Source organism: Mobula hypostoma, chromosome 1 (assembly GCF_963921235.1).
Source record: "Mobula hypostoma chromosome 1, sMobHyp1.1, whole genome shotgun sequence".
Taxonomy (NCBI): domain Eukaryota; kingdom Metazoa; phylum Chordata; class Chondrichthyes; order Myliobatiformes; family Myliobatidae; genus Mobula; species Mobula hypostoma.
Genome location: NC_086097.1, coordinates 218748756 through 218761286, shown reverse-complemented (window position 1 = coordinate 218761286; position 12531 = coordinate 218748756). Strand labels below are relative to the sequence as shown.

General features: G+C 39.5%; 1 protein-coding gene across 1 annotated transcript in view; it reads right to left on the bottom strand.

Annotated features, from left to right (window-relative positions):
* The window catches only part of prex2 (phosphatidylinositol-3,4,5-trisphosphate-dependent Rac exchange factor 2), a 401147-nt gene that overhangs the window by 89419 nt on the left and 299197 nt on the right, over positions 1–12531 (bottom strand). Inside the window, exons 33-35 of the mRNA XM_063064762.1 lie at positions 4054–4156; positions 515–658; positions 296–410 (exon numbers count right to left, since the gene is read on the bottom strand). Coding sequence (XP_062920832.1) covers positions 296–410; positions 515–658; positions 4054–4156 — 362 coding nt within the window. The remainder of the gene's footprint in view (positions 1–295; positions 411–514; positions 659–4053; positions 4157–12531) is intronic.

Here is a 12531-nt window from a genome sequence, read left to right as displayed (position 1 = left end):
ACATTACTTCTCAGGTAATTTTATAGCAGATTCCTGGAATGAACACAAAAGCTGCCACCAAGCTTTGAAAGATGAGATGCTTTTCAAAAAATGACATTTTCTATATTGTCACAATGAAGTTACACCTGTATGTTACCAGTTCAAATTACAATGCTGCCTTCAGTTTACTGACACATGAAGAGAACCGTATGGCAGCTTACAAGAGAGTGACCCTTTTGAATGATTCCCAACATTTCAAACATTTAGTAACTAGAAACCAGTAACCATAAAAGGCAAGACAAAGCAGAGCCCATACCTGAGCTTTTGACAGTATCTTTTTACATTCTCCAGAGAAGTCGAATTGATCTGAGCCTGGAATTCTTCCACAGACATATTTTCGGTATAGTAATAACCTTCCATACTTTCCATCGCTATAGGAGAGAGACACTTCATCATTCATTTTGTAACTGCAAAATATTTAGAAGCATCAAATAAATTCCAGGATCATCTGAACCATTTGTAAATTGACCCATACCTTGTGTAAATAGAACTGGATGAACTTTAAAACCACCTCCATTCTTTAACCTCTGAGGAAGCTGCTCGAAATTGTAGTTCTCCAAGTAGAAGAACACTTTTAAGGCTTGTCGATTTCCTTCTACTTTGTATGTAATAGGATTATCTGCATGAAATAGAAAATAGTAACATTTAACCTACTCTAATAATAGATCTGATTTTAATAAAACAAAAGCATCCATAACTCAGCCGGGTGATATTAATGGGTAAGATTTATAGGCATTTTTCATTGCTCAAACTCATCATGGTTTGAGTTTGAAAAGATGGAAAATAATGCAACTTGAATACAATCCTGGAACACCTGGACATTGAAGATGCATGTATCACGATGCTCTTCATTGACGATAGCTCAGCTTTCAATACTAATCAATCAATCCCATCAAAACTAATCAATAACTTCAACACCTAGGCCTTAATACCTTCCACATGTAAGTGGATCCTTGATTTCCTCACCTGCAAACCTCTGTCTTTTTGGATTGGCAACAACTTTCTCACCAACAGCACAAGTACACCACGAGGTTGTGTGCATAGCCCCCTGCTCTACTCACTTTATACCCATGGCTGTGAGGCTAGGTACAGCTCCAATGCCATACTTAAGTTTGCTAACTTCTGTTGGCTGAATTAAAGGTCGTGAAGGATCAGCATATAGGAGGGAGATTGAAAATCTGGCTGCCTGTGCCACAACAAAAACAGCAAGAACAAGGAGATTATTATTGACCACAGGAAAAGGAAATCAGAGGTCATGAACCTGTCAACATCAGGGGATCAGAGGTGAACAGGGTCTGTAACTTTAAATTCCTCGGTGTTATCATTTCAGACAATCTATCCTGGGCCCAGCTTGTAAGTGTCATTACAAAGAAAGCACAGTAGTGCCTCTACTTTCTTAGAAGCTTGCAAAGATTCGGCATGTCATCTAAAACTTTGACAAACTTCTGTAGCTGTATGGTGGAGAGTATATTGACTGGCTGCTTCACAGCCTGGTATGGCAACACCAATGCCCTTGAACGGAAAAGCCCACATAAAGTAGTCGATATGGCCCAGTCCATCACAGGTAAAGCCCTCCCCACCATTGAGCACATCTACATGGAGCACTATCGCAGGAAAGCGGCATCCATCAAGGACCCCCACCATCTGGGCCATGCTCTCTTCTCGCTGCTGCCATCAGGAAAGAGGTTTGGAACCTCAGGACCCACACAACCGGGTTCAGAGTCAGATATTACCTCACTACCACCAGGCTCTTGAACCAGACTTCACTCAGCCTCACTCACTCCAACACTAAACTGTTCCCACAACCTATGGACTCACTTTCATGGACTCTTCATTTCATGTTTCAATATTTATTGCTTATTTATGCACTTATTTAGTTATTATTTGACAGTTTGTTGTCATTTGCACACTGGTTGTTTGTCCATCGTTGTGTGCCATCTTTCATTGATTCTATTCTCTTTCTTTGTATTTTTGTGAATGCCTGCAAGAAAATGAACAGAGTGACATATGTACACTTCGATAATAAATTTACTTTTGAACTTTGAGTAAGTGTGAATGTTTTAGTAAAGGTAATGTTCCTCTTTTAAAGCTTTTTTTTCAGATTTCCTTATTTTTAGCTTGTATGGAATTATTGAAAGGGAGGTAACTGCAGTAGAAGGATAATGGCATTTGTCTCTGCATCCTTTTTTATGACACATCTCTGAAGCACATTCTCTATTCTTAAAGTAGTCTGTTCATTTCTTCACATGACATCTCCATAAAATATCCCAGGGTATTTCTTTACACTTACAATTCTATATGAGTAGTGGTGGAACATTGTTTATAAAGTGCATTGGGTGGGGAAGTACAAGATTCCAAGATTATTTGATGAAGTAATGACTATATAAATCCGGCTATAGATGTCAGATGTCTTGAAGATGATAGTAATCTCATGGCTTCATCAGTTCTTTGTCCAATTGGAGGTCATAGTACTGCATTTATCAGGTAATGGTTTCGGTATGAAACTGTTAATATTTTGATCGTGAAAATAGGTGTGAATCTTAACTCTGTTTTTTCCTGTGCCAGCTCCTACCTGCCATCAAACTTCAATGGCAAGTATGGCATTAGTAATGTGTCATATAACCACATGTTAAAAGGTCCTATTTACGTTAAACTTCTTGTTTTTTCTCATTTAATAAACAGAAAAGGGCCTCAAATAGAATCAAAATAGATTTGTTATACTGAAATATATTATGAATTATGTTGTTTTGTGGCAGCAGTACATTGCAACATAGAAAAAATTACTGTAAGAACAAAAACACATGAACTGTGCAAAAGAGGAATAGCGAGGTCATGTTCAAGGATTCTCAGATCGTTCAGACACCTGATGGCGGAGGGGAAGAAGCTGTTCCTAAAATGTTGAGTGTGAGTCTTCAGGCTCCTGTATCTTCTCCGTAGTAGTAATAAGAAGAGGACATGTCCCAGGTGGTGAGAGTTCTTAATGATGGATGCCACCTTTTTGAGGCATTGTCTTTTGAAGCTGTCCTCAGTGGTGGGGAGGCTTGTGTCCGTGATGGAGCCAGCTGAGTCTACAACTCTCTGTAGCCTCTTTCGATCCTGCGCATTGAAGCACCCAAACTAGGCGGTGATGCAACCAGTGAGAATGTTCTCCACTACACCTCTGAGGGAATTTCCAAGTCTTTGGTGACATATCAAATCTCCTCAAAATCCGAATGAAGTACAATTGCTGGCGTGCCTTTTTCATAATTACATCAAAATGTTGGGCCCAAGATAGGTCATCTGAGACGATGATGCTCAGGAACTTGAAGCCGTTCACATTTCCTACTGCTGACCAGATTGGTGTGTGTTCTCCTGCCTCCCCCTTTCCTGAAGTCCACAATCATTCCTTGGTCTTACTGACATTTACTGCAAGATTCTTGTTGCGACACCACTCAACCAGCCCATCCATTTTGCTCCTGTACACCTGCTTGTCATTTGAGATCCTGTCAACAACAGTGATGCCATTTGAACCGTGCCTAGCCACAATGGTCAGTGAACACACAGAACAAACGCATCAAATTGGTGGAAACTTAAGGCTGGAGGGGAGAATACTGTGTCTATTTAAATCATCACATTCCCTCTCTGATTGGCAAATGGGGGTAAAACCACTTCTCAGAATTCCAGGTTGAAGACATAGGTCACCAATATTTAAATTCTGTACTGAAGTCAGCACTAAAAGGGAAGAAATATAGACAGGATTCACCCTTTGCAGAATCTCCACTGTATTTTTTTATTTACTGCATATAAATATGGATTAAATTCAAATAAGGCAGCAACCAGAAGACATCAAAACTATTGGGTTTCTTGTCTTCCTCTGGGTCCAAAGTCTCTTTCAGTGCCACTGACGCTGAGGAAATATGGGAAGTTGATCAGGACAATGCCATTAATTGGCATTAACATAAATTGCTAATGGCACCTTAACAGAGCCACAAATTGATTGCCTTAAGCCTACAAATTGGGAAAAAAAAATCTTACTTGCTACGAGAGGCTCTTCTTCAGACTGTCGAAAGTAGAACGTGACTTTTTCCAAATCAGACATGGCAACCAAGGTGTCTTCCAACATAGCCTGTTCATCCATCTAGAAAACATTAGCAAACACAAAAAGAATCAAAGAGCTTCAATAAATCAGACGGAGTTGGATATACTTAATGCATCATATTAAATTATCCTAATCCAAATGTGTCCAACTTCAAAGTGTATTTGCTTGTATTATTTTTAATTTCTGTACTTCACTGGATAATATGTTGTGATCATCTGTTGAAAATATGTGGGGGTTAGCCGCTTCGGATGGTGCTGCCCTCCGGTGTTCAACTGTTAGAATGACAGGCTGGATTACCAGGAGCTGTACCATCAATTTGCATGCCACTCAGGGGTCTTGGATTATATAGGTGTTTTCTTGCATAACGATGTGTGTTTCTTTTCCTCTCATTATTGAAATGTATGTTGTGCACCTTAGCCCAAGAGGAACACTGGCTTGTTCGACTGTGTCCATGTATGATTTGAATGATAATTAAACTTGATTTGATTTGATTTGATAAATGTTGCTGGAAAAATATGGAAAATAAAATGGCTGGGGAGTGCTAGCTGTCATCCAGTCCAACATATTTCTTTATTGAGCAAAACAGCGCAGGTTAGACCCTTCCAGCCCTTCAAGCAGCACTCCCTCTGCACCCCCTGACAACCCAATTTAAACCTAACCTAATCGTGGGACAAGCTACAATGACCATTGACCTATGCGGTACATCTTTGGACTGCGGGAGGAAACTGGAGCACCCGGGGAAAAGCCAATGAACGGCCTAGAGAGAATGGGCGTGCAGAGGATGTTTCCAATCGTGAGAGAGTCTAAAACCAGCAAGCACAGCCTCAGAATAGAAGAAGGTTTCTTTAGAACAGAGATGAGGATTTTTTTTTAGCCAATGGGTGGTGAATCTATGGAATTCATTGCACACATAGCTGTTCTGGCCCAAAACGTCAGTTCCTTTCCCTCCCACAACCTCCCCACCCCGTGAAACAAAGATAATGATCTATCCTCTGAGTTCCTCCAGCATATTGTTTGTTGCTTAGGACTTCAAGATTCTAACATCTTATGCCTCTCTGAATTCCTAGGCAATTCACTTTGCTCCAGCTGGCAGTGAACTAGTTAAGATAGTTATTTTGCCTTTTGTTAGCCTCAGGGATTCACACTTGTTATTACAATAACAACATTATGTAGAAATTTTAAATAGTAAAGCACACAATGCTCATTGATGCATTGCAACATAATTTGAAGCTGAGTTAGATGGGAAGACAGTAGGGCAGATGACCAAAGGAATGTCAGAATGGGTAAGGAGTGTAATAAGGAGGAAAGCAAGGTAGAAAGATCTAATGAGGCAAATTCAAAGTTAAGCTTTGATTACTGAATGCCAATGATGGACTTTTAGCACTAGAGATGAATCCAGGGTATATGTAGAGTTAGCTATATGAATCATCATAGACTGGAAGAGTAGTAATGATGGAGCAGAGCCAACATCACAAAGTGGAGACAGAAGAGTATCTACAGGTGCCAGAAATCTTGAGCAACATACACCAAATGCTGGAGGAAATCAGAGGAGAGATCATTATCTTTTCAGTCAGGGTCTTGGCTGAAATATCAACCAACAATAAAGTGTGTATTTCAGTACATTGGACCACTTCAACTTTCTTGAGGCATCAGTTCAGACTTGGTTAATAAAATTTTTTGTCAAACATTTGGTTTTGCATGAAAATCTCTCCTATGATTCTTCTGCATCCGTGCTTTTCCAAGGCCCCAAAAATTCAAAAGCAAATCATGTGATCATCCCCTAATGTTCAAGTAACAAAAGTGATTTTGTAAATTATTATGTGCAAACAGTCTTTACAGTTTCAGTATCTTAGGAGTATCTTCTTGTATTAAATAGTACATCGTGGACAGAATACAGAATGAAGACAAGCCTATATATGCAATTGTTACTTGCAAAACATATATCCTGAACTAATTAAGACAGAAGATATCTATGTAAGTTATACTTGCGTAACTTAGTCAATACATGAAAACTGAAAATGCTAAAAATGCTCATCACTTGTTTCCTTTTCCATAGATGCTGCTTGACCTGCTGAGTGTTTCCTACATCTGCAGTTATTTTGATCCTTGTTTGGGTCAAGCAGTGTATTTCTAATACAAATAGTGTTATAATAAATTTACTATAAATTTACAACCTGTAACATTAATGGTTCAATGATTCCAGTTAATATCAGAGAATGTATGCAGTATACAACCTGACATTCTTACTCTCTGCAGACATCCACAAAACAGAACTAAAATTAAAATAATTAAATTTAAAAAACAATCAATTAATTTATATTATTGTCTTAAATGGAAGTAAAGTTGTAGGAGTAGTATTACTGTTAAGCGCTTTTGCTATATTTTCAATTTTGAGGACGTAGTATAATTCTAGTATCTTGGACCTGGCTCTAAAGAAACCGGCCATTGTCTGCATAATGCTTAGCAATAAGTGTGTATAGTTAGAGCTCTTTCTAGATCTATGAGAAGCATGCACTTTTCAAAAACATTTCACTAAGCAACATTTCATCAATCAAAATGATTGTTTGAAATTTTCTATGTGTTAATAATGTTGCACCATTTGTTGTAGTTTAAAAAGTGCCCCATAAATTAAAGGCATGTATCCCAAAGAATCAGTGACATTAGAGTAAAAATTAGATTTTGATTATCATAGAGAACTCTTAGTAGTCACAAACCTAAAAGCTAAATGAATCAGCTTAAATGGGAATTGCATCTCAGTGCCAACACGAAAAATGCAGGAGAGCAGAACTGCAATGTCCACAGCATATTTTTCCTCATTCAAATGGGGCTTTATAAAGCCAACAGCTTGCATTTCTTCCCCCTTCTGTGATGCTGGCCAAGAAAATATAAGGCAAAGCGATTCAAGTGGTATTGCTGTTGCTTACCCATGTTACCTGATTCTGATCTCCAGAATCCACAGAAGCATGAAAGTAGATAATGCCGCTCATTATATTCTGTTTAAATGCGTAGTGAACTCTTTTGTTCCATTCTTATTCCACATACACTTGCATATGTCAGACATGGATTGATGTCTGACATACTGATTGACAGAAATTTCTGAGAGCAATTAATGGGGTGTGTGTATTGAGTAGTAAGCCACTTGTTCATGATAGGAATAATTTGAAATTCAACGACCCTGCCACATTGTCATTGTCTATTTTCCAGCACTATTTGAAAGCTCCATTTGAATGAGGAATATCATAGTTCTAACTCCTCTGCATTTTTTCTTGTTGACTCAGTCTTTGGGACTTGGTACCTGGCATTCAGCTGCCTTATTAAACAGCATTTCTGATCTCATGAGCTAGTATCACTTTAATAAGAAACTGGAAGGTAGTGCTTACATAGATCTTTATTATTTTTCCTGCATGGGATGCGAGTGCATTACGAACATTTATCGTCCATCCCTAAAAGCCCCTAACTCCGCCAAGGACGGACACAAGCCTGGCCTCAAAAGGAGGAGGGTTGGCCATGGGGCAAGCAACCTCATCTCATAGAATCCCAGTGCCTAAAGAAATGCCAGCTGAAGTTCCAATGACTTCATCCCTGGGCGAGGAAGGAGAAGATGGGCTTGCTTGGGATAACTTGAGAGATTGGCATATGATAGAGGACTTTGGCAAGCTGCTGTCAGCTATGGGTATGGGTATTTGATCCTCCACAATATTCCACGTGGGAATTTAAACTGGAGGTGACCTTTTTTTACGAGGTCGAGTTGCGGGCTCAACATCAACCCGGCACGGATGGAGAGCGCGGTCGGGAGCGGTCTGTCACTGGATCGCACTCGGGAACCTCCGTTCTCGAGCCCAGCGCTGATCTCACTGTGCCACCAGCCAACCCCTTGGGGAACCACAGCAGTGGTTCTCTAATGTTATACCGTATAGTCCGAGTGAGTAAGAATGCTAAACCTTCTTTCCCCTGAAGAATACAAATGGGTTTTTCAAATATCTGGTGGTTACTGTCACTGAGACTATTTTTTAATCAAATACTAGGTTTATTAAATCACATGAATTTAAATTCCCTGATCACGGTGGGGTTCAAATCTGTGTTTCAGAACTGACTACAAGTCCAATAACTTAACTATAATGTCACTGTATCCAGAAAAGTTAAAGAAATAAATTTCTTTCCTAAATTAAAGCATGGCAATTTACAGAGAGGGACAGAGTCTTGCCATTTCTGTGAGCTACTCTATAAAAGAAAGACCTTGTGGTTGCAAAACACATAAGCTCGTTTGAACTTTAGTAATCTCTTGATGACAGTGCAATCAGTGTGTTTAGTATTTAATGGATGCTAAAATGTTGTGAATAATTCAGTTGCTTTCCTACTGCAGCAGATATAATGGGCAATTGTTAATCATGTGTTTTTACCTGACCATCGACTTATCCATGTTCTGCTGTGACCTAAGTCATTGCCCAAATATCATATTTGATCAACAAGCATTGCAACCAAGATTCAATTCAACATTTAACAGGGTCAAGCAGATGAAAAGCCTACTCTCATCTGACTTGAGCTTTTCCAATTTGACTGGTTCAACTCCAGCCTTTCCCTTTAGGGACATTGGTTTAGAAACTGCTCAGAATGATAAATTAATGTCTCCTCTGCCTACTGAGTTGCAACACAAGAGATGGAACAAATTAAGGTAGTTTCATTGGGCAGCAGCTCGAATTCAGCTCTAACAAGACGGTTTCAGAGACGATGTGTAACTAAAAACTGTCACACTAAATGGACCAAGGGTGCTCTGCTGTGTTTGAATAACAACCAATTTCTGGCTGGAGTAGATGCAGATTTATCTCAGACAAGTAATTCTTTCTGCTCTTGAAATGATTGATGTTTACCTTGTGTACAACTGCAGACAGAGCCAAGAGTTAAGTTGCACCACAGAAGCAAAATTCATAAGGGGGAAGAATACAGGACTGAAGGCGCTGTACTTAAATGCACGTAGCATTCAGAATAAGGTGGATAAACTCGTGGAGCAATTAGGGATTGGTCGGTATGATGTTGTGGGCATCAGGGAGTCGTGGGTGGAAGGTCATAGTTGGGAATTTAACATCAAAGGATATACTTTGTAATGAAAGGACAGGCAGGAAGGCAAAGGTGGTGGTGTGGCTCTGTTGGTAAGAGATGGAATTACATTTTTAGAAAGAGTTGACATAGAATCTTTGTGGATGGAGTTAAGAAACTGCAAGGGTGAAAAAACCATTAAGGGAATCATATAGCCTCCAAATAGTAGCCAAGATGTGGAGTTGAGATTGCAAAGGAACTGAAAGGGGTACGTAATAAGGGTCATGTCACAATTCTAATGGGGAACTTCAATATGCAAGGGGATTGGGAAAATCAGGTTGGTATCGGATCACAAGAGACGGAGTTTGTTGAATGCCTACGAGATGGCTTTTTAGAGCAGGTTGTGCTTGAGCCTACTCGCGGAAAGGCTATCTTAGATTGGGTGTTGTGTAATAATCCAGATCTTATTAGGGAGCTTAAAGTAAAGGAACCCTTAGGAGGCAGTGATCATAACATGATTGAATTCATACTGCATTTTGAGAGGGAGAAGCGTACTAGTATCACAATGGAATAAAGGGAATTATAGAGGTATGAGAGAGGAGCTTGCCCAGGTGGACTGGACGGGGATAATGGTAGGCATGATGGAGAATAGAGGTGGCTGATGTTTCTGGGAATAGTTCAGAAGGTGCATGATAGATATGTCCCACAGAAGAAGTTGTTCTCAAATGGCAGGGGTCTCAAATGACTGGGAAGTTGGATGATTGGGAAGTTTTTAAAATCCAGCGAAAGCCAACTAATAAAACTATAAGAAGGGAAAAGATGAAATATGAGGGCAGACTGGCTAATAATATAAAGCAGGATACTGAAGGTTTTTCCTTTCAGTTAAAGAATAAAAGGGAGGTGAGAGTTGATATTAGACCATTGGAAAATGATGTAGGTGAGATAGTAATGGGGGAGAAAGAAATGTCAGATTAACTTAATGGGTACTTTGCATCAGTCTTCACTGTGGAATACACTACCAGAGGTCTGTGAGTGTCAGGGAGCAGGAGTGCATGCCATTGCTATTTCAAAGGAAAAATTGCAAGGCAAACTCAGAAGTCGTAAGATGGATAAGTCACCTGGACCAGATGGATTACATCTCAGAGTCCTGAGAGAGGTTGATGAAGAGATAATGGATGCATTGGTCACAATCTTTCAAGAATCACATGATTCTGGCATGGTCCCAGAGGACTGGTAAATTTCAAATGTCACTCCACTCTTTAAGAATGGAGGAAGACACGAGAGAGAAAATTATAGGCCAGTTAGCCGAACCTCACCAGTTGGGAAAGTGTTGGAGTCTATTATTAAGGATGAGATTTTGGGGTACTTGGAGATTAATGATAAAATAAGTCAAAGTCAGAATGGTTTCTGTAAAGGGAAATTTTGCCTGACAAATCTATTAGAGTTCTTCAAAGAAATAACAAGCAGGGTGGACAAAGAAGAGGCAGTAGATGTTATTTACTTAGATTTTCAGAATGCATTTGATAAGGTGCCTCACATGAGGCTGCTTAACAAGATAAAATCCTATGGTGTTACAGGAAATATACTAATATGGATAGGGGAATGGCTGACAGGCAGGAAGCAGCAAGTGGGAATAAAGTGGCCTTTTCTGGTTGGCTGCCTGTGACTATAGTGGTGTTCCTCAGGGATCGGTATTGGGACTGCTACTTTTCACATTCTTTGTCAATGATTTAGATAGTGGAATTGATGGCTTTGTGGCAAAGTTTGCTAACAATACAAAGAAAGGTGGAGGGGTAGGTAGTGCTGAGGAAGCAATGCGATGGCAGCAGGACTTAGACAAATTGGAAGAATGGGCAAAATAGTGACAGATGGAATACAGTGTAGGGAAATGTATGATAATGCATTTTGGTAAAAGGAACAATAGTGCAGACTTTTATCTAAATGGGGAGAAAATTCAAACATCAGAGGTGCAAAGAGACTGAGGAGTCCTCATGCAAGACTAATTCACAGATTGAATCTGTGGTAGAGAAGGCAAGTGCAATGTTGGAATTTATTTCAAGGGGAATAGAACATCAAAACAAGGAGATAATGCTGAAGCTTTATAAGACACTGGTCAGGCCGCACTTGTAGTATTGTCAACAGTTTTGGGCCCCATATCGCAGAAAGAATATATTGTCGTTGGAGAGAGTCCAGAGGAGGTTCACGAGGATGATTCCAAGAATGAAGGGGTTGTCATAAGAGGAGTGTTTGGCAACTTTGGGCTGGGTACTCACTGGAATGTAGAAGAATGCACGGGGATCTCATTGAAACCTGCCGAATGTTGGAAGTAGTAGATAAGGTGGATGTGGAGAGGATGTTCCTCTGGTGGGGGTATCCAGAACTAGAGGGCACAACCTCAAAATTGAGGGACGACCTTTTAGAATAGAAGTAAGGAGGATTTTTTTTTTTAGCCAAAGAGTGGTAAATCTGTAGAAAGCTCTGTCACAGACTACAGTTGAGGCCAAGTCTGTGGGTATATTAGATTAGATTATGAAGACACGCAGTCCTTTTTTATTGTCATTTAGTAATGCATGCATTAAGAAATGATACAATATTTAAGATGGATGTTAATAGATTCCTGATTGGTCGGGGCATCGAGGGATATAGTGAGAGGGCAGGTGTATGGGGTTGAATGGGATCCGGGATTGGCTATGATGAAATCGCAGACCGGACTCGATAGGCTGAATGGCCGAATTCTGCTCCTATGTCTTATGGTCTTGTGTTACCATATTCCAGAGGCCACTAACTTCCACCAAAATAAAATTAATTTATATTATAAAATGAGAGCAGAACACATTTCTTCAAAGTAATTTAATTAAGCCTAGAACACAAGATAAATCTGTCTTTCCTTGAATATTACCTAAGGATTTCCAGCATTTTCTTTGTAAACAGACATCTGAAATATGAAATCTGTTTGTCTTTCCGTGAATGCTGTCTGAGTGTCACAAGCATTTTCTTTTTCAACAAACAGATTTATTACTTCAGATCAAAGTCTTGCTGTTAGAACTGGAAAATTAAGAAAATAGACAAGATTTGATTTGCAGAGAAAATAGGGAAGGGATAGGTAATACAACATGAATTTTTCTGACAGGGTGAAGCCAGTGTTGACAAGTTAATCCTACTGGTTAGAAACATAGAAAAAAGGAATTAACCATTTGACCCTTCAGGTCTGTTCAAACATTCAACACAACTCTAACTGATAATTTACTTCAGTGCCCTGTTCCGGCCTTCTTCCAAAATCCCCTGATCCATTTCGTATTAAGAAGTATATCTAGTTCCTTCTCAAATATATTTACTGACTTGGCTTCTACTGTCTTCTACACTTGAGAATTTCACATGTT